This window comes from Daucus carota, chromosome 5 (assembly GCF_001625215.2).
Source record: "Daucus carota subsp. sativus chromosome 5, DH1 v3.0, whole genome shotgun sequence".
NCBI classification, from domain to species: domain Eukaryota; kingdom Viridiplantae; phylum Streptophyta; class Magnoliopsida; order Apiales; family Apiaceae; genus Daucus; species Daucus carota.
The window spans coordinates 7,186,599-7,212,943 of NC_030385.2; the positions used below are offsets into that span (position 1 = coordinate 7,186,599).

At 35.6% G+C, this 26,345-nt stretch overlaps 3 protein-coding genes and 1 pseudogene across 3 annotated transcripts; all 4 read left to right on the top strand.

The window, feature by feature from the left end:
* The first annotated feature begins 68 nt into the window (after nt 1-68).
* Nucleotides 69-9,121, top strand: LOC108222754 (DNA-directed RNA polymerase II subunit RPB1). The gene is made up of 14 exons (XM_017396652.2): nt 69-378; nt 522-785; nt 1,712-2,011; nt 2,119-2,277; nt 2,904-3,065; nt 3,154-3,374; nt 3,462-3,603; nt 3,758-4,093; nt 4,191-4,477; nt 4,559-4,817; nt 4,890-7,972; nt 8,231-8,302; nt 8,678-8,731; nt 8,872-9,121. The coding sequence occupies exons 1-14, from the start codon at nt 295-297 to the stop codon at nt 8,978-8,980; spliced, it is 5,532 nt and encodes a 1,843-aa protein (XP_017252141.1). The 5' UTR covers nt 69-294; the 3' UTR covers nt 8,981-9,121.
* A 2,971-nt stretch (nt 9,122-12,092) lies between these two features.
* LOC108221886 (uncharacterized protein At1g76070-like) lies at nt 12,093-13,323 on the top strand. Its single transcript, XM_017395739.2, has one exon. It carries the CDS (start codon nt 12,359-12,361, stop codon nt 13,166-13,168), a length of 810 nt encoding a protein of 269 aa, XP_017251228.1. The 5' UTR covers nt 12,093-12,358; the 3' UTR covers nt 13,169-13,323.
* Nucleotides 13,324-14,558: 1,235 nt separating this feature from the next.
* Nucleotides 14,559-17,346, top strand: LOC108220673 (6,7,8-trihydroxycoumarin synthase-like; annotated as a pseudogene).
* A 36-nt stretch (nt 17,347-17,382) lies between these two features.
* LOC108220672 (6,7,8-trihydroxycoumarin synthase) lies at nt 17,383-19,787 on the top strand. Its single transcript, XM_017394512.2, has 2 exons — nt 17,383-18,398; nt 18,905-19,787. The coding sequence occupies exons 1-2, from the start codon at nt 17,490-17,492 to the stop codon at nt 19,517-19,519; spliced, it is 1,524 nt and encodes a 507-aa protein (XP_017250001.1). The 5' UTR covers nt 17,383-17,489; the 3' UTR covers nt 19,520-19,787.
* Nucleotides 19,788-26,345: the final 6,558 nt, after the last annotated feature.

The following is a 26,345-nucleotide window of genomic DNA, read 5'->3' on the forward strand; positions in this document are numbered from 1 at the left end:
GGGTAGCGAAAAGCACGCGTTTCCGTCTATAAATACAAACCTCACCCCCCTCTCCTCACCTTTCTTTCATTCGCATCGTCTCTCTCGAGAGCGAAGAGAGAAGATTTCTAGTAATCTTCCTTTCAAAACAGACATAACAGAATATTATACATAAAACTCATATATACACTCTTAAATCTTGATAAATCTACATAAATCAATTTCAAAACCCTAGAAGTCGAAATTTTCAATTGGAAACCCTAACCAATCAGTTAAAGTGTGTTGATTCGGTGATTTAACGATCGGAACGCAGTCATGGATATGCGATTTCCGTTCTCGCCGGCTGAGGTGGCCAAAGTTCGTATGGTCCAGTTCGGAATACTCAGTCCCGACGAAATTGTAATTTTCGAACTCTTTTTATACATATATGCACTTAATTGAGCTGTGATTGAAGTTTCTGCTTTCATTTTGTGTGTGATATTTGCAATTCAGCTGAATTTAAGTATGTGATGTGGAATTATTGTGTGTTTTTGATTGTGCAGAGACAAATGTCAGTTGTGCATATCGAGCACGGTGAAACGACTGAGAGAGGGAAGCCGAAGCCGAGTGGTTTAAGTGACCCGAGGCTTGGGACTATTGACCGGAAAATGAAGTGCGAGACTTGTATGGCTAATATGGCTGAGTGTCCGGGTCATTTCGGTCACTTGGAGCTTGCCAAACCGATGTTTCACATTGGTTTTCTCAAGACTGTGCTCAGTATTATGCGGTGTGTTTGCTTTAATTGCTCCAAAATCCTTGCTGATGAGGTAATTTCTTTATTGATTTGTTTAGAGTGGTTTGAGTTGGTGTACTTGGAAATGATTTAACTCTGTACATGATGTTGTGGATGCAAGTTCTGTTGATATTTTAAAGTGAAATGAAAGAATATGATGCCGAACTAGCTTTAATAGTTTTACAAATGTTAGTGGAATAGCTGAAAAATTATTTTTCGTGAAATGTATGCACTGAGTTCTTAATATATCTGACACTGAACTTGCTTTTAATAACACTTGCCGCGAAATATATGTATGAGTAGTTTTTGATGTCTTCATGATTCTTCACAGGAAATATAATAATGAGAAGGTTTTTAATATGTCTTCATAATTCTTCGCAGGAAATATAATTATGAGAAGGTTTTTAAATGTATCTGACCGTTATTGTTTTTAGCATCACGTGCTGTGACTTACATGACTTGTCATGGCTCGTGAGCTATAGAAGAGACAAATGTGTGGATTAAATATTCTTTTTAACTTGTGTCGTCTTGCGACCGAGTAAGTATACAATAGTTGCTAATGATATAAGACTTCTGATTTCTGAAAGGAAGCGTTCACACTGGTTGCATATTGCCGATATGAATTTAATGTCTATTCATATATGCAAATAAAAAGGTGGAAACTGGACTCTGATTTTACACTTTAATTCTTTTAGCATTCGTGTAAATCATTATAGAATCTTTGGTTGAATTTTTTAAAATGTTTTCTGTGTTCTACAATGTTTTCTTTTCCTAAATAAAATTTTGCTAAATTGTTTGTTCAATATAACTTTATAACTTGCGGGTGGATACATCCTTGCAATGTGTTGCTTCTCTGTTTGTCAAGATGTTTTTATATAGATTCCTCACTTTTGCTTCCTTGATCATTATCAGTCATACTCTTTAAAGCTCCATTAATTATTTTATTTGTATCTCTTATAGGAGGATTATAAATTTAAGCAAGCTCAGAAAATCAGGAATCCAAAAAATAGACTTAAAAAGATTTTAGATTCCTGCAAGAGCAAAACTAAGTGTGAGGGTGGTGATGAAATAGAGTCCCAAAGCCAGGATACTGATGAACCACTTAAGAAGAGTAGGGGAGGTTGTGGTGCTCAACAGCCAAAGATTACTATTGAAGGTATGAAAATGATAGCTGAATACAAGATCCAGAAAAAGAAAAATGACGATCCGGAACAGCTACCTGAGCCTGTTGAAAGGAAACAACAGCTTTCCGCCGAGAGGGTAAATTCATATGATTATAATTTTGACAATCCTTGTATACCTTGTTTGCAAAACAACTTGGATTTGATCGTCTAATTTAAAACATCATTATCGAACAATTTTCACAGGTGCTAAATGTGCTTAAGCGGATAAGTGATGAAGATTGCATGTTACTGGGCTTAAATCCGAAGTATGCACGCCCGGATTGGATGATCCTGCAAGTTCTTCCAATCCCTCCTCCTCCGGTCAGACCTTCTGTAATGATGGATACTTCTGCTCGGAGTGAGGCAAGTCTTTTCCTTCTAACACTTTAATGATTTTTTCATGCACTATTTCCTGTAGTAAAAGTTGACTTGTTAAAGTACAAATTGGAAACCTTATAGTTACATTTATCTATATGGAAAATTTGAGGGAACCTATAAGAGCAAGTCCAATGGTGTGTTACATCCTGTTTAATATTTATATAATAGAACAAAACTAAAAATCACCACTCCAATGGTGTTCTATATCCTGTGCTAACATAGAACAATGCTATAGTTTGTTTTAAATATAGAACAAAAGATAGATGGAGCTATAATTGCCACCTCACCAAAAAGTGAAAATAGTGGGGTCCTTGGTGTAGAGTTAAGTTGAATAATTAAATTTGTTCATAAAAGGGCGGGGTACTTGGAGAATAAGTCAAATTTGGAACAAGATATAGGATCAACCATTGGAGACATGTTGTTATTTCAGCACCAAAAAATCACTTTTTGGTGCTAAAATATAGCAATAGCTCCATCTTTTTTTGCACAACCACTGGACTGGCTCCAAGGCTGTATATGCTGGGATGAGAATGCTGTGGTCCAAGTGGATGGGTTTACATCCATCAAACTAAGCTCAAAACTGAAGTTTATCTCTTCATCTCTTGTTGCAGGATGATTTAACACATCAGCTGGCAATGATTATCAGACACAATGAGAATCTAAGGAAGCAGGAGAGAAATGGAGCTCCTGCTCACATAATTTCTGAATTTGCTCAGTTGTTGCAGTTTCATGTTGCAACATATTTTGACAATGAGCTTCCTGGGCAGCCGAGGGTATGTGAAAAATACACACCTTCAGCTAAATAACTGTTACTGTATCACAAGGTTTACTCAAAAGTTGTCTATACTGTTTCTTGTTCAGGCTACCCAGAGGTCAGGGCGTCCAATTAAATCAATTTGCAGCAGGCTTAAAGCTAAGGAGGGTCGTATTAGAGGAAATTTAATGGGGAAGCGTGTCGATTTCTCTGCACGAACAGTTATCACACCTGATCCGACTATCAATATCGATCAACTTGGAGTGCCATGGAGTATAGCTTTAAATTTAACTTACCCAGAGACTGTAACCCCTTATAACATTGAAAGGTGTCGTATTATTATCATTATACATCCTTGATGCAAGTCTATAATAAGCCTGTGTAAATCTGAACATTATTTTCATTTTCTTTCTAGGCTGAAGGAACTTGTTGAATATGGTCCTCATCCCCCTCCTGGGAAAACTGGTGCCAAATACATTATTAGAGAAGACGGTCAGAGGCTTGATCTCCGCTACTTGAAGAAAAGTAGTGATCATCATTTAGAACTTGGATACAAGGCAATATTTTCATCTATTTATGTTCAAGTTCGGAACAGTTGTTCAATCTTGTTAGGAATCTATTTATGTTCAAGTTGGGCACAGTTGATCGGTCTTGTCAGGAACACCAGTTTTACATTTCTAGATATTTAATGCTTTTTTTTTCTTGTTACAGGTTGAGCGACACTTGAATGATGGAGATTTTGTTTTGTTTAATCGGCAACCAAGTCTTCACAAGATGTCTATTATGGGGCATCGAATTAAAATCATGCCATATTCAACCTTCCGGCTGAATCTATCGGTCACTTCACCGTATAATGCTGATTTTGATGGAGATGAGATGAATATGCATGTTCCACAGTCATTTGAAACTAGGGCAGAAGTTTTGGAGTTGATGATGGTACCCAAATGCATCGTGTCTCCACAGGCAAATCGACCAGTTATGGGTATTGTGCAGGATACACTTCTAGGGTGCCGTAAGATAACCAAGAGAGATACCTTTATTGAGAAGGTGCTCTACTGTCTTGGTTCATATTTCTGAAGGATATGCAGATAAATATTATTCTTTCCTAATTTCTGAGGCTTCATATGGGTCATGTTTTTTGCAGGACGTCTTTATGAACATTCTTATGTGGTGGGAGGATTTTGATGGCAAAGTACCCGCGCCTGCCATTTTGAAGCCTAGACCGCTTTGGACAGGAAAGCAAGTGTTTAATCTTATCATCCCCAAGCAGATAAATCTTATGAGGCAATCAGCGTGGCATGCTGATGGTGAAACTGGACATATAACACCAGGAGATACTCAGGTTCGAATAGAGAAGGGGGAAGTCATTACTGGTACACTTTGCAAGAAGACCCTAGGAGCTTCAACAGGAAGTCTTATCCATGTCATCTGGTAAGATTAATTTGGTAAGGTGGAAGCATTTTTGCTGTATCTTATCTGTTATTTAAATATGTTATACATTCTTGTCCACAGGGAGGAAGTTGGCCCAGATGCTGCGCGCAAATTCTTAGGACACACACAATGGCTTGTAAACTACTGGCTTCTGCAGCAGGGTTTCAGCATTGGTATAGGAGATACCATAGCAGACGCAGCAACAATGGAAAAAATTAATGAAACTATTTCTACTGCTAAGAATGCAGTCAAAGAATTAATTAGATCAGCACAAGATAAGGATTTAGAACCGGAGCCTGGTCGCACTATGATGGAATCATTTGAGAACAAAGTTAATCAGGTACAATGTTAATGAATTGTTTTGCAAGTGCAACCATACATCCTGTTGATGTTACTAATAATTTTATTATAGGTCTTGAACAAGGCTCGAGATGACGCTGGAAGCAGTGCTGAAAAAAGTTTATCAGAGAGTAACAATTTGAAGGCAATGGTTACAGCTGGGTCAAAAGGAAGTTTTATTAATATATCACAAATGACTGCTTGTGTGGGACAGCAGAATGTTGAGGGGAAGCGAATTCCATACGGATTCATTGATCGAACACTTCCTCATTTCACCAAGGATGATTATGGACCTGAAAGTCGTGGTTTTGTGGAGAACTCTTATCTACGAGGACTAACCCCACAAGAATTCTTTTTTCATGCTATGGGAGGTCGTGAAGGTCTGATAGACACAGCAGTCAAGACATCTGAGACAGGTTATATCCAAAGGAGGCTAGTAAAAGCTATGGAAGATATTATGGTCAAGTATGATGGTACTGTCAGGAATTCACTAGGGGACGTGATCCAATTTCTTTATGGGGAGGATGGTATGGATGCTGTTTGGATCGAGTCTCAGAAACTGGATTCCCTTAAAATGAAAAAGAATGAATTTGACAAGGTTTTTAGGTATGAGATTGATGATGGTAACTGGAATCCAAGTTACATGCTTCCAGACCACGTAGAGGATTTAAAAACAATCCGAGAGTTCCGTAATGTGTTTGATGCCGAAGTCCAGAAGCTCGAGGCAGACAGATTCCAGCTTGGTACAGAGATCACCACAACTGGTGATAACACCTGGCCTATGCCTGTGAATCTTAAGAGGCTTATTTGGAATGCACAGAAAACGTTCAAGGTTGATTTGAGAAGACCTTCTGATATGCATCCAATGGAGATTGTCGAAGCTGTTGATAAGCTTCAGGAAAGACTGAAGGTTGTCCCTGGTGATGATTTGATGAGCATGGAAGCTCAGAAAAATGCAACCCTCTTTTTTAATATTCTTCTTCGCAGTACATTTGCAAGTAAGAGAGTATTAAAAGAGTACAGATTAACTCGGGAGGCATTTGATTGGGTCATTGGTGAAATAGAGTCACGTTTTCTGCAGTCGCTTGTAGCACCAGGAGAAATGATTGGCTGTGTTGCTGCTCAGTCTATTGGTGAGCCTGCTACTCAAATGACTCTCAACACTTTTCACTATGCTGGTGTGAGTGCAAAGAATGTGACACTTGGTGTTCCAAGGTTGCGGGAAATTATAAATGTTGCCAAAAAGATTAAAACTCCATCATTATCTGTCTACTTGAAGCCTAATGTCAGCTCTTCAAAAGAAAAGGCTAAGAATGTACAGTGTGCTTTGGAGTATACTACTTTGCGAAGTGTGACCCAAGCTACTGAAGTATGGTATGATCCAGATCCCATGAGCACCATTATAGACGAGGATGTTGATTTTGTCAAGTCGTATTATGAAATGCCAGATGAAGAAATTGATCCAGATAAAATTTCCCCTTGGCTACTCCGTGTGCAGCTGAATCGGGAAATGATGATTGACAAGAAGTTGAGCATGGCGGATATCGCTGAGAAAATCAATCTTGAGTTTGATGATGATCTAACCTGCATATTTAATGATGATAATGCTGACAAATTGATTCTTCGAATACGCATAATGAATGACGAGGCTCCTAAAGGTGAATTGCAAGATGAATCTGCGGAAGATGATGTTTTTCTCAAGAAAATCGAGAGCAATATGCTCACAGAAATGGCCCTACGTGGCATTCCTGACATCAACAAGGTTTTCATCAAACAGCAGAAAACAAACAGATTTGATGAAAATAATGGATTTGTGACTGAGCCTGAGTGGATGCTAGACACTGAAGGAGTTAATCTCTTGGCTGTTATTTGTCATGAAGAGGTTGATGCACGAAGGACGACTAGCAATCACTTGATTGAAGTGATTGAAGTTCTGGGGATTGAAGCAGTTCGCAGGTCCTTACTGGATGAGTTGCGAGTGGTTATATCTTTTGATGGATCTTATGTAAATTACAGGCACTTGGCTATCCTCTGCGATACCATGACATACCGTGGTCACCTGATGGCCATCACTCGTCATGGAATTAATAGGAATGACACAGGTCCAATGATGAGATGTTCATTTGAGGAAACAGTTGACATTCTCCTTGATGCTGCAGTTTATGCAGAAACAGATTACCTGAGAGGTGTTACTGAAAATATCATGTTGGGTCAACTGGCACCAATTGGCACTGGAGACTGTTCTTTGTATTTAAATGAGAAGATGTTGAAACAAGCTATTGACATTCAGCTTCCTAGTTACATGGACGGTCTGGACTTTGGCATGACTCCAGCCCGGTCGCCAATCTCGGGCACCCCATATCATGATGGAATGATGTCACCAAACTACATGCTAAGCCCAAACCTTCGGCTGTCACCCATTACTGATGCACAATTTTCTCCCTATGTTGGTGGCATGGGATTTTCTCCTGCATCTTCTCCAAGTTATAGCCCCTCTTCACCTGGGTACAGCCCCTCCTCTCCTGGGTACAGCCCTGCCTCTCCTGGGTACAGCCCCGCCTCTCCTGGGTATAGCCCTGCTTCACCTGGTTATAGCCCCAGCTCACCAACATATAGTCCAAGCTCTCCAGGATATAGTCCTAGTAGCCCTACATATTCACCGACAAGTCCATCCTACTCCCCTACCTCCCCCAGCTACAGCCCCACCTCCCCCAGCTACAGCCCCACCTCCCCAAGCTACAGCCCGACCTCCCCAAGCTACAGCCCCACCTCACCTGCCTACAGCCCCACCTCACCTGCTTACAGCCCCACCTCTCCGTCCTACAGCCCCACCTCTCCATCCTACAGCCCGACCTCTCCGTCCTACAGCCCGAGCTCCCCGTCCTACAGCCCAACCTCCCCATCCTACAGTCCAACCTCCCCATCATACAGCCCAACCTCACCTTCATACAGTCCAACTTCTCCATCATATAGTCCTACTTCTCCTGCATACAGTCCCACATCGCCGAGCTACAGTCCCACATCTCCAAGCTATAGTCCTACATCTCCAAGCTACAACCCTTCATCTGCAAAGTACAGCCCCTCCCTGGCATATTCCCCGAGCAGTCCAAGACTATCACCATCCAGCCCGTACAGTCCGACATCCCCCAGTTACAGGCAAGAGATGACACTTTTATTTCCCGAATGTTTAATTTTCCTGTTTAGAAGTGTTCTATGTGATGAATTTAGTTATACAGTGTATGCAGCTTAAGTTAACTTCACAACTGCTACTAGTACTACTAGCATGACTGCATGAGGACCAGCTCGACAACCACCTTAGTTTACCTTTGTTATATATTATCATTGTGGATGTACTATGTTTCTGTTATTTCTTAATGTGCTGTTTTAAAGTTTTACATCTTTATATTCTTGCAGCCCTACTTCACCCTCTTATTCCCCTACATCTCCATCCTATTCCCCTTCAAGTCCAACATACAGCCCCAGCAGGTATGCATAAGTTTTTTTTATTTTGTTACAATTGCAAGGATTTATTTTATATATATACTTTTGTCTTTCAAGATGTTGAATATATTATACCTTTTGTCTTTAAAAATGTTGAATGTATGACATACATTTGAATGTACTTCATGAATCTGAGTCTGTCTTGCTGACTGAATATAGGCAAAGATGGTAGCAGCCTAATAATAATAATACTAATAATATATTTTTTTTACCACGTACCAACAATAAAATACTTGTTTTTAGCATAAGCTCTTCCTTTCTTTGTGTTCTGAAGTTATTCCTGTCGCTTTTTTATTTTAAAAATATTTTGCTCTTTGCGAGTGCACATTAATCATTGCATCTATATTTCATGGATTGCAGTCCCTATAATTCTGGTGCTAGCCCGGATTATAGTCCAAGTTCACCACAGTACAGGTGAGTGGCATTTCTTACTATTTCACGAGTTGGTTGGGGATTTTATTTTTTCATTTAGCCCCAATCTTAGTGATGTGTTTTGGCAATTCAATTGCATTTGATGGGACTTCACTTATGCTCATTTTCCTTTATCATGGCAGTCCAAGTGCTGGGTACTCACCGAGTGCACCTGGATATTCACCATCCTCGACCAGCCAGTTTTCTCCTCAGGCTAGCAACAAGAAGAGCAACAAGGAAAATGGGAAGTGAAAAACAGTTCTATCTGCTGTAGTGTTTATTACCAGAATGTTTGCATCATAAATCTGTTGAAGAACAGAGTGTATTTATTTGAATTTTGTTCTGGACATGCTTCCTTTGAATTTCTATAATAACTTTTCATTTAGCAGTGCACCATTAAGCGTTTCCTACATTCACGGCTTTATAAATGCGTGATAATCAGTCAGTTTTAGGTTTAAACTTTGTTGAGCTGATTGTGTTCTTTTAGTTTTTTGCTCTGTTTGAATAACTTTTCCAAACATTGTATGACGAAGTTTGCTAACTTTTTTAATGACGGATGAATTGTTCGCTATAGTCTAGTTTTATTAAAATAAAATTAGTACTCCGTCCGTCTCTTCTCAGTATTCATTTTTACATCTAATTTATGGTGATTAAAAAAATATACTTTTCACTTATTATATTTAAAATTTTCATTTATGAATAAAAAAGTTAGGTTCTTTGGAGGCTCACATTATTAGAGTCCTTGGAGTCTCAAGTCTGAACCATTGGATGTGCAACAAATTGACGGTTGAGATTAAAAACAGCAAAACAATTATTTTTAGTTCGCATGTTATGTTTTCCTGATTGGTGTATTAGTATCGTCTACCTATTGCTTCACAATGTTCCGTGACTTTTACTTGATTGTTTTCTTGTTTTTTTAGTACAGATGAGATGATAATGTATCTAACCGCAGTCTCCGGTCGCTTAAAGCATCACCTCATGTTAATATGTCTGATGAATCATCAGTTCATGGATATAGTGTTGTCAAGTGCTTGTTCAATCAACCTAGTAAACTGCATCCATATAATTTATCTAGTCCCAATACACTCCCTCAGGCAATGTCAATTCCAACACAAACTAGTGCATCTCCACAAGAAACTTCAAATGCTAGTTGTAATCATCTAGCACCAAATATATGCATCTCCACAAGTGTTAATTTTCGATTCAGTGGAACTTGTTCTTTTAAACATGAAAAAAGATGCTTAATCTGATTGCTGAAACAACTGAACAAGAACTTCAGAAATTTTATGGCAACATTCAATTAGAAGAAACAATAATATATTACGAAAATTACAATTAACTAGCAGTTTGACATAAAAAATCTATAAAAGATCCACAAATCTAAATGTTCCTCTCATAACACCATTTGCAGAACAACCCAATCACTTAACCTTAAAAGATAAATGTAGTGACAACAGTCGAAAGTGAAGTGAAGAACACTTAAGAACTGCGGAACTATGAGACGATTAATGGATATATATGATGAAAGACATTAGATTAATGGAGAAATCGCGATCCGGAAATGGTTCTCCACTAGTAACTATCAGTTATAAAATCTGCATATATATGTATACTATAGGCAAAGATACGAATTAATGAAAAAAAATGTCTAATTTATAAATTGAAATCATATCAGTTGTTGGATTACAAAATAGATCAAAGGTGAAGATGTAGGACTCCAAGTCTTAAAAAATTTGAGAAACTTATGCCTGAATAAAACTATAAACTATAAATGATGTTGATGATGACATAAGAATTTTAGTTCCAACACCCGTAACCTTGATCTAAAAAAACGAGAAAAATGGTGCAGATATATTGAATACATATACCAAATACGATTATAATCATTAGAAGGTGTATCCTCGTGATTAAAAAAATGGTCTTTCTAATGTGTGCCCAAGGGCACACAATAATCACTAAATTCTATAAAAATGGACTATCTGATTGGTGGAGTTGATGTGAATGCAGGGGGGCCATTCTTATTTATTATTCATATACCAATCAAAAAGAGCTATTTTTATTGGAGTTAGGGACTATTGTGTGCCCTTGGGCACACCAGAGAAAATCCCTTAAAAAAAATGATTGCTTCTGAGACATTGAACTATACAAAATTATGTGTTAAAAATTGTAACAAAAAACCATCCGAAACCAACCTCTTCTTACGTCTTCGTCGATTATATCATTAATTTATCAAAATTTGAACTTTTAGTAGTCGACTAAGACTTTATTTTGTCGCCCAAGGCTTTGGAAATACGCATGTTAATTCATAGAAAAATGGCAGTTTGGAATAATTGAACTCGTGACATCAAAAAACGGCATATTTCCCAGCAATTTTTTTTAAGCTATGCAACTCGAAGAAAATATGTATATCACAAAAATATGATATATCTTGCATCGAGCGCTAAATATAGAAAAATTTATTAAATATATTTCATTTTGTGCCAAGGTTCTGGACATTGAAGCCATACATGGTGGCAAACTTGACCCTCATGTAAGTAAATAAACAGATAATTCAAAAATTTGTTTGCTTGTATTTGAAATAAGTTTAAAGTAATCTTAACCAAGAAAATTATACCCCCATTTTGATAATTAATTTTTAAATTTAAAATTGTATGATCAAATATGATGTTGTATATTTTATTAAATTCGTGTACCAATGAACGAAATTCTTTTCTTCGTCTTATTTATAGTTTCGGCTTTCACTTTTTACGACCTTTATTTTGTTACATGTTGTCGTCAGTGATCATTTTTGTTTTTACTCAAATAAATTGTATAACTATCGACCAGTGCTCAACACAAGTTAACATCCATGAAATTTATATTTTAAATATAAAAGCATGAATCTCACCTTAACTTTTATGAGATGAAATTTGTGATCTAACTCAAATACTTCAAATAAGAACTGTCCAAGACTTTTTTATTTAAAAAATATGGACTACAACCACTTGGCTAAAACAGGGGGAACAATAATAATGTATTTAAAGACGCCAACCATTTGTCTCGCAGAAATTTCAACCCATAATTTTCAGAAAATTTCTCACGTCAGTAACCCAACGCAACTGGCAGGTAAGAACACGCACACTTTTTCTACGCGATGAATTAAGCCCAGAAACGGCACGGTTTATCTAATATTAATAATCTAACGTAACATGAATTATTCAACACAAATCACTCGTCTAATCGTATTATAGTACTCTTTGTTTTGATAACCCAACAAACAATCATATTCCAATTGTGAGTAAGCACATGCAAAAAACAAAATAGGATACTCGTTATGACCGTCTAGTGAACAAGATGGAATATTATACACAAAGTATTTGTATTAGTAAAATTAAGTACGTAGCTATAGCTAAGTCGTATATATGTACATCCTTTCTTTGACTTAGAAACATTAGCCCTCCTCTCCTTCTTTGCCATTTCCTTATTTATCTACACAGTCAACAAAAACATATCTCATTTCTTAGATCCTATCTCTTTATATAAACGGTCAACAAAACAAATCATTCCTTAGATCCTACACAACAGCTTTATATATATCTCTCTCGTACGTAAAAAAAGAAAAGTTTGCAGGTTCGATTTTTTATTTTTAAGATGGAAAAATCGGGAGTTAAATCGAAGAACAGGTTGCTAAAGCTAGCATCATCGGCAGTTTCGTTTCAAAATCCACCGTTTAGTCCGAATAGAGAAAAGACTCAAGCAAGAAAAGGGTTTTCGGGGCCGATGTTTCCGGCTGAGGCTAGGTATAAATCGAAGAATTCGAGCTACGTATCGCACGAGCCTACCTCACCGAAAGTCTCGTGCATGGGGCAGATCAAGCACAAGAAGAAGATACGTGAGCCTAATAAGAAGAAGGCTGAGTCGTTGCCTCCGCGGGACAATCATAATATTTCACACTCGACTCCTCTCGAACAAGTTAACCCTAGTAAAAATCAGAAGCCGAAGTTATTCAAGAGTTTTCAATCTTTTACTGAGGTGAAAAAGAAGCATTCTGCACCGGTGCAGGCTTTTAGCCGCGAGGAGACGGATCCTGATACGGACAAGAGGAAGAAGAAGTCGGGGATTCGAAGTATTTTTGGGAAGCCGAATAAACGAAGTGATTATGACGCGCCTCTGACGGTTCCTTCAGACAAAACGGCACCTGTTTTAGGTCAACTGCAACGGTTTTCTAGTGGGCGAAATTCGTTGTCGAATTTCGATTGGACGAAATCGCAGATATCTCCGGCAGAAACGCGGGATGATGAGAGCGACGGAGAGTGGGATGAAGCTGATGCGAAGATATCGTTTTCGGCGCCATTAAGTATGAGCAGCTGCAGTGTTGCGAATGCAGAGCCAAGAAAAGAGATTAATCTGTGGAAGAGAAGAACTATGCCTCAACCTAAGCCTCTTCAGCTTGATACTTGAGTTCATGTGTTTTTTGACTTTGAAAAGATATACTTATTCTTTGATATTGTTTTTCATAATTCTATTTTTTTTTTTAATTTTTGTATTCTTTGATTAATCAGGATTGTACATAATTCATAATCATACTTGAAAGGAATTTATACATTTTTTTTGTAGATTTGTTATTGCCGAATGTTGTGTTTAACTACTTTTTTTTTTTTTTGACAAATGTGTTTAACTACTTTGTTTTCAAGGGTGTGATTATGAACATGATACTCCCTCCGTTTCAAATTAGATGTCCACTTTAAAAAAATCACACAGTTTAAGAAAAGTGGTTGTTCACAAATTAATTGCATTAAATGATCAAAATATGTGGAGTGAGATTGATCTAGGAAATATAAATAAGAGATATGTGGAGTAGAATTGACTTTGGAAATATGATTTTGCATTGAAAGTTGAATTGGACAAGTAATTTGAAACAAAAAAATTTCTTCAAAGTGGACATGTAAATTGAAACGGAGGGAGTACTTAACTTGGTGGGTGTGTTCGGTGATGCTTTCAAGTTTCATCCAACAAACCGCCACTTTAATTCGTAGAACATGCAAGCACCCATTAATGATTCATAAGGTCCAAGACTCCAACTCTCCAAGTCATTGCCGAATCACAAATTCAAACGACTTGTAGATAAATTAATTCCTATTTTTGAATATTTTGCAGGAACCAAATATTAAATAAATATAAGGCAAAATTAATAGTATTAATTTGCAGCTGGAATTTGTTTATATATGATCAGACCAACAAATGCAACCAAATGGCAACATAATCCCGGTTTATCGTTTTGCCGCCTACAGGCAAAACCAAAGCAGAACAAGCAATATGCCATTTTTTTAGAAAGTTCGAAAAGTCCAACATGAATCGAGATCTAATCATAAATATTATCGATGACAACCATGTTGTAATTAAATAGTTTTTAGTATAGTATGCAATTCTTGGAAGCGTTTGTTTCCTAGCAAAATTACATGCAAGAAAGTTCTCTGGTTTCGAGGACTAATCTATTGGCCGAAAGCTACATTCGTTATTAATTGATTAATTAAATATAATCTCTCGTGCTTAGTGATTGATACTCTCAAATTATCACGAAACTTATTCTAGAGATGACCATTCAAACTTGTTCAATGTGATTCCATCAGGTCTTTCTCAGCTGATTTACCTGGTACGGTATTGAAATCAGAAGTTAGTGTAAATCTAGGTAATGGAGCCACGTATGCAGTACCACAAGTTTCCTAAGTATCGGCGCAATCAGAAAGGAACAGGAAGAGGAAGTCAATAACTTAAACTAACAAACTCAAACTATTGGCTCTACTAGAAAATTCATGGCAATGCAATACATTCGTGGTAGATATCTCATCATTGATCATCGGTACATCATGAAACATCTAGCTAGACAAAAATGTAAAAAAACATATTCTCTCTGTCTCTCTAGATTTTTTACAGTTTGCTGAATGTCCCTCTCATTTCTTTACATTACAAAACTTTCCTAAAATAGTTAATGGGTCTTACCACTTTTCCACTTTTTCTTATTTTTCACACTATTTTTACTCTACTATCTCCTTTTTATATATTAAAAATCTATGGATCTCACCACTTCACCCACTTTTCTTTCTCTTTTCCACTGCTTTATACATATTTCTTAACCTCCGTGTCCAAACTCAATTGAGGGGGACGGAGGGAGTAACAAACTCAGCATCATCAGGCACTATATGCACCACAAAAACATGTAACAAGATAGCTGGATTTATGCCCACTTATCTCTGGTGCCTGATGTCGAAGATAAACAATATGTTGCGGTGATCAACTATGTCGGTGGTCACGTATAGAGGTTCCAAATAACCGAGATCACATGTTTTTATAACAATTTTTCTAGTATGTGTCCACGAGCACATTCTAAGTAATCAATTTTATAAGTCGGAGAACAGAGTCGATATTCAGCAACTGAGAATGGAATTACTTATCATCCTCCTGCTCTCTCTTTCTCTTTTTTTCCTTTTGAAGTGGAGGAATTACCATGCACGAAAGTTGCATCGACGTCCACCAGGTCCACGTGGCCTCCCGTTGATCGGAAAAATGCACCAGTTCGACAGCTCAAACACTCACCTCTACTTACTCCAACTTTCCAAAATCTACGGCCCTCTCGTACACTTGCAGCTTGGCTCGGTTCCAGTTCTAGTTATCTCCTCTGCAAGCGCAGCCAAAGAAATTTTTAAATACCATGATCACTGTTTTTCAAGCAGGCCAGCTTTGGTTGGCGCACAGAAGCTTTCCTACAACGGCCTGGACCTCGCCTTTGCACCGTATAATGATTACTGGAAAAACACGAGAAAATTATGTACCCTTCATCTCTTTAGTTCTAAAAGGGCTCAATCTTTCCGTCCCCTTCGTGAAGAAGAAGTTGCCCGAATGGTCAAAACAATCCATGACAAAGCTAACACTTCTGCCGAGTCCAATATTGTAAATTTGAGCAAAACAGTCATGACTTTGGCAAGTTCAGTTATCTTTAGAATCGCTTTTGGGAGAACAATGGAATGAGCACTAGAATTCATTGGGTACTAAATGCAACTCAGGCCAGTTTTGCGAGTTTTTTTCTTGCAGATTATTTCCCTCTATGGGGTTCTTTACTTGATAGACTCGGTGGGGCTCGGGCTCGGTTGGATAAGAATTTTGATGAATTAAACGTTTTTTATCATCAACTCATCGATGAACATATGCATGCATCAACCGCATCTGCTCAAGAGTGTAGCATCCTGGACATCTTACTTCAGATGAATAAGGACTCATCTGGGATCACGTTTGATCACATCAAAGCAATATTAATGGTGATCACAATATTATAATAGACACGTATATTCGGAGAAAAGATCAAAAAAATCACTATTTTAAGCCAAATGGACCTCAATGTCATTTTCTGGAAAAATAGTCCCAACTGTCACTTCAAAACACCACTTGAAGTTGCGTTTTAATTTTTCTGAGTAAAACACGACTTAAAGTTGCGTTTTCAGCCGGAACGTTGCGTTTTGAAGTGACAATTCAAACTATTTTTTCAGAAAATGACAATAGAGACCTTTTGCTGCTAAATAGTGATATTTGGGGCCAACATCCCACATAAGTGGGATTTCTGCAGTTAAAAAAAACAAAACCTCAAGTGCTAATCTATATATTGTTATGGCTATTTTGCAGAATGTTATAGTTGCAGGGACTGGGTCAAGTGCAGAAGTTGTTGCATGGGCCATGACTTTGTTAATCAAGAACCCCACAACAATGAACAAGGCGCAACAAGAGGTTAGGGAGTTAACTGGCAAGAAGGGATTCATAGACGAAAGCAATTTGCAGAAGCTTGTTTATCTTAAAGCGATAGTGAAGGAGGCCATAAGATTGCACCCACCAGCTCCACTTCTTGTGCCCCGAGAAACTACTGAAAAATGCGTGGTAAGTGGCTATCAAATTGAAGCTAAAACACGTGTATACATAAACGCGTATGCTATAGGAAGGGATCCTGAATCATGGGAAAATCCTGACGAGTTTTCACCCGAAAGGTTCATAGATAGTACGATTGATTTCAAAGGACAGGATTTTGAGCTGATCCCTTTCGGAGCAGGGCGGAGAATGTGTCCAGGAATATCAATGGGAGTGGCCACCACAGAACTAGTGCTAGCTAATCTTCTATACTCTTTTGACTGGGAATTGCATCCCGGTAAGAGAGCGGAAGACATTGACATGGCTACCCTGCCTGGCATTACAACACACAAGAAGAATGATCTTTGTCTTGTACCAAAAGCAATTAATTAAACAGTCAAAACTAGAGTCCTGGAGTCGAGTTTTCGATTAGCAAATTTGAGTTGAAGCGCACATTTTAGCTTAGAGTGACGAATTTAGTCGTTAAGTTTATCCTATCGTAGCATGTTTTATTATACATGCCATACAAAGACAATTGACAAATCGATCTGTCACTGTCCTGTATCAGTGGTCACATGTACAGTATTAAACCACCACTCCTACCCCAAAGCTGACTTCGAATTTAAGCGTTAGCCTCAAAATTAGTATAACGACCCGTACTAACTTCTAATCACCTTTAAGACTTTGTGACATCTACATATATAATTAATCTATGTAAGTTTACTTATTTTAAGTTACAACAGCTGTAATGAGGACATAAGTTCTATTTTAACATAATCTAATCAAGTAATTGGTATTACAAAATCTTTGTTGTATTTTATTTCATTACCAAAGCCTTGGTACTTGGCCGGAAGTCTGGAAAAATTAGACAGAAACAAATTATTCAGTAAGAATGGAAGTAGTTTTCCTCCTTGCAATTCCCATTCCTCTGTTTCTGCTTATCATATATAAAACTTACTATGCATCCAAGTCACCTCTCCGTCCACCAGGTCCTCGTGGCCTTCCGTTGATCGGAAACATGCACCAGTTTGACCCCTCAAACACTCACCTCTATTTGTACAAACTTTCTCAAATTCACGGCCCTCTCATTTCCTTACAGCTTGGCTCAGTTCGAGCACTAGTCGTCTCCTCTGTGACCGCTGCCACTGAAGTTTTCAGATACAATGATCTATGTTTTTCAAGTAGGCCAGCTTTAGTTGGCGCACAGAAGATTTCTTATAAAGGCCTGGATCTTGTCTTTTCGCCTTATAATGACCACTGGAGGAAAACCAAAAAAATAGCAACCCTGCATCTGTTTAGTGCTAAAAGGACTCACTCGTTTCAATCCGTACGTGAAGAAGAAGTTGCACGAATGGTCAAAGCAGTTCGTGATAAAATTACTGCTTCTGATGATTCTAGTATCGTAAATCTGAGCAAAACGGTGATAAGATTGACAAGCTCGATTATCTTTAGAATGACTTTCGGTAAAAGATTCGATGATGGGGAATATGGCCAGGGGGATGATAATAAAATGAGTCGTAAAATTCAGTGGCTACTTGCTGAAACTCAGGCCAATTCTGTAAGTTTCTTTGTGACAAATTTTTTTCCTCTAATGGGTCGTTTGATTGATAGACTTAGTGGCGCATACGCTCGGTTGGAGAAGAGCTTCAACGAATTAGATGCTTTTTATCAACAATTCATCGATGAAAATCTGCAAGCATCAACTGTCTCTGCCCCAGACAGTACAATCCTCAACATCTTACTTAAGATGAATAAGGATTCATCTGAGTTCACGTTTGACCACATCAAGGCAATATTAATGGTAATTGCAATCAATTGAGGCGGGTGCGTGAGTATTTAAATTTCTGCATTTGATTATCAAAAAACACTTTTCGTGCAATATAATGGAAATTTAGTCTGAGGTACTGTCTACCGTTTTAGTATCAAAACAGATAATATTCAGTACTTGTGTTAGTATTTTTTTAACTTCTGACCGTTTTTCTAATGTGTCCCCGAGGGCATACAATACAATAAATACTAAATTTGATGAGTTTGATGGATCTTTATTGGTGGAGTATGAATGCAGGGAGTCCATCCATATTTATGATTAGAAGACCAATAAAAATGCATCAAACTCCTCAACTCATAGGAGTTAGCGCTTATTGTGTGCCAAAGGGCACACGCTGAAAATTCTAACTTCTTATACATGTTGTTTTTGGATTTGGACATGATATACCCTGAACTCCACTTCACACACATTTGAGGCGAAAAAGTATAAATCGACAGCAGTTTTGTGCTAATATATTGTCTTTCCTACTTTGTGCACAGAATTTTATAGTTGCAGGGTCGGATACAAGTGCAGCAGTTGTTGTTTGGGCCATGACTTTGTTAGTGAAGAACCCGACAGCAATGAAGAAAGTGCAAGACGAAGTTAGAGAGTTCACAGGAAAGAAAGGATTTGTAGACGAAAATGATATCCAAAACCTTGTTTATCTTAAAGCGGTAGTGAAAGAGACAATGAGATTGAACCCACCTGCTCCACTTCTTGTGCCTCGTGAAACGACTGAAAAATGCGTCATAAGTGGCTATGAGATTGACGCTAAAACACTTGTATACATCAACGCGTATGCTCTAGGAAGGGATCCTGAATTTTGGGTTAATCCTGACAGTTTTTTACCTGAAAGATTCTTGAATAGTAGCACTGATTTTAGAGGACAGGATTACGAGTTCATACCTTTTGGAGCTGGCCGGAGAATGTGTCCAGGGTTGTTACTGGGAGTGATTATGACAGAGCTAGTGCTTACCAATCTTCTTTACTCTTTTGACTGGGAGTTGCCTCCGGGTATGGAAATCACAGATATTGACATGGCTAGCCAGCCTGGTACAACAATGCACAAAAAGAATCATCTTAATCTTGTACCAAAATTTATTAATTATCACTAGCCTAGTAGCCGTATATGTTTATGTGTGTGTTTTGTGGTTCCAGCATTAGTGTTTGTTGGATCATATAATGATATAAGTATTCAAATGTCATATACGCGGTTATGATAACTATGTTATTTGAAATGTGTGAATAATATTATAAGAATGATAACTATGTTGTATAACAAAATCTGAATGTACCCTTATTATGTTCTTCGTTGATGAACTTGCTCACGAGTAGATTAATGTTTTTGAAGGTTATGAGGAGTTGACTGTTTTGTTTTGTGCACTTGTTTTTTGCCACGAGTTTTGTTTTGTGTACAGTTTGACTTGATAGTATGCATATATCAGCACCCTTAAAATATTGATAGATCCCATCACTTTACCCAGTTAAAATTTTACCCACTTTTTAACTAAACTTAATGTGTGTTTGGGAACACAGCTTCTGGGCTTAAAAGCTCAGAAGCCTGTTTTCTCTTATTTGTGATTCGTTTGGCAAAAACCTTGAAGTGCTTATTTCAACCAAAAAAAGCCCAGCAAAAAAGCTTGATTTCCTAGCTTTTCTTCCTACCCAGCTTCTAACTTCTTTTGGAACAACTCAGCAAATCTCTCTCGCTGCACACAAGAAGCTGGTAATTGGCTGCTATATTCTGTTTCATGCTAGATCACTATTGTTTTTTACTAGTAATTTTCTTATTTTTTTCTTCTTGCTAAACTATTTCATGTGTATTAATAATAAAAGGTATCTTTTTATTTGTATTAAATAAATATAAGTATTAAATAAATGAGGTACCTGCCGTTGTTACTTTTTTTCTTTTAATGCAAAGTTTAATATTTTGTACTTGTAAAATATTTCGTGTATTAATAATAAAAGGTCTTATATTATAATAATTTATTTTTTTAAAAAAACAAATTATTGTATTATAAAATTACGAAATTATACCAACTTATAAGTTAAGTTATCCAAACACTTAAAAACTTATAAGTCACGTTATCCAAACACTTTTAATAGCTTATAAGTCCATACCAACTTCTCACTTCTAATCCAATTCTTTATTTTACTACTCCCTCCGTTTCAAATTAGATGTCCACTTTAAAAAAATCACACAGTTTAAGAAAAGTGGATGTTTACAATTTAATTGCATTAAATGATCAAAATATGTGGAGTGAGATTGATCTAGGAAATATAAATAAGAGATATGTGGAGTTGAATTGACTTAGGAAATATGAATTTGCATTGAAAGTTGAAGTGGACAAGTAATTTGAAACAAAAAAATTTCTTAAAAGTGGACATGTAAATTGAAACGGAGAGAGTATCTTTTTTTAATCTCCATAAAAGTTAAATAAGGTCACTCAATATGGACGGAGAGAGTATTACCTATTCTTGTCAAGCGTGTATGTCCAGAACAATAATTGAATGTTAGTTATATAAATAAGAGCAAGTCCAATGTAATATTATAAAAGATATATCATCATTTATAAAACTTAGCACCCTCATGCAATGATATATAGATTTTAAAATAGAAAAAATGTTATATTTGTTCTAAGAGCAACTTCAATGAGGGTGACAAAAACAGTGCTAAAGTGCCACGTGGCATGATGTGACATGACACTCTTGTTGGCTCTCCATTGGAGTGAAGGTTTGCCAAGCAAAGTTGTCAACTTTTGGCACCCTCCTAAAATACAAAAAAAGTATGTATATCACCGCAAAGACATATAGTTACCTATCTTGTTATATTTATACAAATATGTGGCAACTTTGGGTGCCAACTATTAGAGCAAATTTTTATGTAAAAATTGCTAAAAGTGAGTGAAAATAAAATAGTAGTATTTTTGATGATTTGTTATTTAAGCAATTTTAGTTAGCACCCCATTAGAGATGCTCTAAATATAGAACCAAGTATAAATGTACTTATAATTGTCACATGAGAAATGTAAGTGGGAATTTGGTGGGGAATGAATATAAAAGCATTTTTGATATTATTTTTTATACTTGTGTTCCTATTTTACATCTCTTTGGTTCTATTTTACGAATAGAAGATTATTCGTGTAAGAAAAAAATCTAAAAAGAATGCTCGTTCAATTCTCTCTCCAAACTATAATAGAAGATTTCTTAACGAATATTATATTCTAATCCGGCCAATTGAAAATAAGTAAACACCAAACATGTGCCAATCAAAGTACAGTACGTAGTGATATTCGTGGAAGAATTAGTGAGTGGCCAGCAGGAATATAGACTCGTTGATATAAAACGGGAAATTCATGTTACTCGCTGCAATTTACATCACAAACGTGTATAATAAAATCAGAAAGTGATGTTGCTGGGAAAAAAACGTTTCTATTTCTCATTTACATCGTACTGTATGTCAATACATCCTCAGTCAGCAAACAAGTTTGAACGAGTCTAGACATATTACATCGTACTACTTCCTTTACATACGGACCCAATCAGTACTCCTGATGAAGCTTAGCTTTCCGATCCAAGGAGGCAAGCAAAAATGTGAACTGCGTGGTCTGCTACTAAATACTCAGCAGAAATATCAATACATATTTATACTCAGCAGAAAGGGTTAATAGGCAAAAAGATCACTGAACTCATGGCCAACTTGCAGTTGGGTCATTGAACTCAAAAAGTTTGTAAACGGATCACAGAACTAAATTTAAGTTGCAGTCAACTCACTGAACTAATAAAAACTTGCATTTAGGTCACTGTGCCGTTAAGAATGAGTTGACTTTAACGGAATCCGTTAAAGATAATAATAAAAAATATAAAAAATTTGAAAAAAATATAAAAATTCAATTTTCTCAAAAAATTCTGAAAACTTAAAAAAAATCTGAAAATTTTGAAGAAACTTTAAAAAATATGGAATGTTTTTTAAAAATATGAAAAATGTAAAAACTTCGAAAAAAATCTAAAAATTTTGAAAAAAATTCAAAAATTCAAAAAAATCTGGAAATTCAAAAAATATACCTAAATTTCTGAAGTTAAAAAAAATTCAGACTTTTTCCAAATTTCCAGATTTTTTCGAAGTTTTAAATTTTCAAAATCGAGTTTTTAAAAAAGCGAATTTTTATATTTTTACAATTTTTATTAACGGATTCCGTTAAAGTCAACTGATACTTAACGGCACAGTGACCTAAATGCAAATTTTTATTAGTTCAGTGAGTTGACTGCAAGTTAAATCCAGTTCTGTGATCCGTTTGCAAACTTTTTGAGTTCAGTGACCCAATTGCAACTTGATCATGAGTTCGGTGATTTTTTTGCCTATTAACCCTCAGCAGAAATATCAATACATATTTTTCAGCAGAAATATTCATGTATTTATATTTGTATCAATCTTTTGCCCTCTTCTTAGAGTGGTACCAATACATTCCGTTTATCCGGGTTGCTTCTGGAAATATCCCCAGGACTTATACGTTTAAATTAACGGGCTTAAAAATTAATATTCTGCTTATAAGTTATATTGTAGAACATAATGTCCTACCATTTATTACTTAATGCTTGTTAAAATTGAAAGATATTAATGATCAATTGATAATTACGTTTAAAACCATAGTGTTCTATAATTCGGCTATTAATCGGGATTAATCGTTGTTCGGTCGGCCACCGTCTCGATTAAGTTAATCGGTGAAAAAATCGTTTTCCTGAAAAATCGGTCAAAGACGGACTTAATCGGTCAAAAGTGGTAAAATCGGCAAAAGTCGATTAAAATCGATAAATTTAAAAAAATTAAAATCAAAGTAAAAAATATTTAAATTTAAAATTTAATTTTAAGACACATTATACTATTGTCTTATGGGATGAATTGGCCTAAATATTGTAGAAAAGGGATACTTTGTGGATAAGATCATTGATTTTTTTATTTATAAAATTATATGATTATAAATCTATTATAAATCTATTTATATTTGTCTAGTTTAAAAAATAATATTAAATTGATTCCGGTTATAAATCACTCCGATTAATCCCCGATTATCTGATTAATCGTTAGACGGTGCCTTCACGGACTACGTCCGATTCCCACTTTTTACAACACTACTTATACATACATGATAAATAATATATAAATTTGGATAATCAAAGATATTATGACTAGTACTCGAGTATTTCAATATTTTTGTTTGCTCCAAAGAACTTGACTATATACATATGTAGTCCGCATTAAAGCTGGAGTTTGCCGTACTAGTCATAATTTTTTAGTTTAAACATAAATAATATTGATTATCAAAATTTATATTTTTTTATCGTCTTAAACATATTTATCAATCCATCATTAACATCCTTCAAATTTAATAATCATTAAAAATATTATTCTACTTACTAATTATAATATAAAACAAGCATCTTGTGGTTTTTTTTAAAAATAGTTGTGCATGTTGATTATAGGAAAATATATCAAATTGGTGACTCGTTCCATTCAAATATATCAAGTAAGTCACCACTTTCCAGTTTAACTCAAATTGGTCATTGAAGTACCTCTTTTGTTCAGTCTGTTAGAATCAAACAAGTGAAACGGTCGTTTTTAATGCTAAACGTTCAATCAGCATAAGACCGCCACATGGAGATCAGTTGTCATAATAACTAGATTAAGACAAAATAAAATCAAAAAATCTCAGACAAATATATACATATACATGTATATATGTATATGTCCTTCAGTTCTTACGCAATATGTATATATGTATATTTGTCTGAGATTCTTTGGATTTTATTTTGTCTTAATATAGTAAGCATGCCAACTCATCTCCGCGTGGTGGTATTCTTCATATTAAATATTTATTTTAACGTTTAACGTTAAAAATGATTGATCCGCTTGTTTAACTCTAACTTATTTGATATATTTGAATGGAATGAATTACCAATTTGATATTTTCCCGTTGATTATATATATATGTTCTTGAACATAAACTTCATGTTTAAATTTTGCAAAATAAAGAAAATTGGAATTGGGACTACAAAATTACAATTTATCCAATTTTGAAGTATATTGTAGACTCCAAAACTTCATTGAAAATGAGAACTCCTTTTAACTTTACTCTATATTAATTATATATATTTATAATTACATTTTGTTGATCATATTAGTAGTAATTTATTTATTTGACCGTGAGAATTAGGGCAGATTATCGTGAGAAACTATAAGAAAGATTCTCAACCGCGTCAAAGATTCTCAAACGTGAGACACAAAAAGTAAAATTACCATACTAACCGGACTCAACTCTCAGTATATGAAAATAGTGAGTGCACAGGTCACTGCAGACAAGGTACTTGTGGACGGTGAGCCTAGGAGACGAATAAGTGCATTGATCAATTTGTCCATAGTGCATGCATATGCTTTCTTTGCACCAAATGCTCCAAATAAATCACCACTCCGTTTCTTTTTTCTTTTCTTGTTTGTGATGTCGGTACTGTTCATAACATGAGACAAATTACTAATTTACATCTAATCTATAAAACTAAATATAGTCATGAGTGATCTTGTTAGATTCGTATTCATAAGTATTTTAATACGATGAAGTTTTTATATTTAATGCTACTACGAAATGAAAGATATTAACGATCAAAAGTGCGTGTTGGCAAACGTGAAAAATACAAACAGGAAAAGTATTTAGAGACGGAGGGAGTACCTATCTAAGGAAAAGTTGACCAGTACTAATCAAAGTGCTGGCTGGTTCTCAGAATTTGATTCGACAGGGATTCATCACAAATCTATCATGTGCACCAAAAGTGCAGATGTCTGTGGTGCGACAGTGCTGCCCTACAGGCTAAAAATGTTTACGAAGATGTGGTCACTTATAGAACCACTGCGAAACCAGTATATGACGCATGTTTCGAAAGTTAAAGAGCGACTCCACCATTATAATGGTCATTGTATGTTTTGTATGCTTCAGTATAATAATGTGTAATAAAGTACTGGTAATTTCATTTTCAAACAATGAATGATCATATACCTTAAAAGTCAAAACACATGTTTTTGCTAATGGTACACAAGCAAATATCATTTTCCAAAATTTTATGATATGCTTAATCTGCAGGCCCTTTCTCCAAGTCATCATGAACTTCTCCTTGACTTTAAGAGAGTTAAACTAATTTTTAAATCTCTTAAGAAAAATGTATTGTACCATATATGGACCAAGGTATTCAAATTGCAACAGATATTGTCACCCTTTGTAATAAAAAAATAAAAAAAAACCTGAAAAAGTGAATTGTTTTGCCAACTAAAATTAGCTAAAATTCAATTTATCATAGTGTAATTTTATATTAGAATTCTGCAGAATAGCCTATACTTTTAGACATGGATTGATGTTTGATAACTTGATATCTTAATGTATAATTATTAGATTTTAAACTAACTAGAACTTTGGTCTAAGTAAACTAATATAATACTTTATCCATCTTATTGTCATCGTTACTTATTTCGTCTCTTTCAAATTATTGCCCCTATTCGATTGATTTATAATATGATGAAATAAAGGTTTTGTATTTTATATGAAAAATAATATTATATTTTGTTAAAAGTCATTATTTTAAAAATAATTAAATAAAAGTGAGAAATCTAATAGTGGACAAAATTATAATAAGATGATGAAGGGAACATATTCTTTTGTCTAATACGTTACAACACTTTCAATATTATAGTTATATTTTCATCACTAACATATCAAAATTAATAATTAATACTACTAATTCCGGACTCATAAATAAAACAAATTATTATATCAGATTTTAAATTAAAATTTATCAGCATATATTATATATATATATATATATATAAAATAATTTGGTGCATAATACGTATTATAAAACTCAGCAAAACAGGATAACTCATTTACAATCTTAAATGAT

Excerpts from the sequence above, each read along its gene's own strand:
- LOC108222754 (XM_017396652.2), top strand. The coding sequence starts at position 295 with ATGGATATGCGATTTCCGTTCTCGCCGGCTGAGGTGGCCAAAGTTCGT. Across the intron at positions 3,066-3,153 it reads AGCTTCCTGGGCAGCCGAGG|GCTACCCAGAGGTCAGGGCG; the intron begins GTATGTGAAAAA and ends TTTCTTGTTCAG. Across the intron at positions 4,478-4,558 it reads AGTCTTATCCATGTCATCTG|GGAGGAAGTTGGCCCAGATG; the intron begins GTAAGATTAATT and ends TCTTGTCCACAG.
- LOC108221886 (XM_017395739.2), top strand. The coding sequence starts at position 12,359 with ATGGAAAAATCGGGAGTTAAATCGAAGAACAGGTTGCTAAAGCTAGCA.
- LOC108220672 (XM_017394512.2), top strand. The coding sequence starts at position 17,490 with ATGGAAGTAGTTTTCCTCCTTGCAATTCCCATTCCTCTGTTTCTGCTT. Across the intron at positions 18,399-18,904 it reads ACATCAAGGCAATATTAATG|AATTTTATAGTTGCAGGGTC; the intron begins GTAATTGCAATC and ends CTTTGTGCACAG.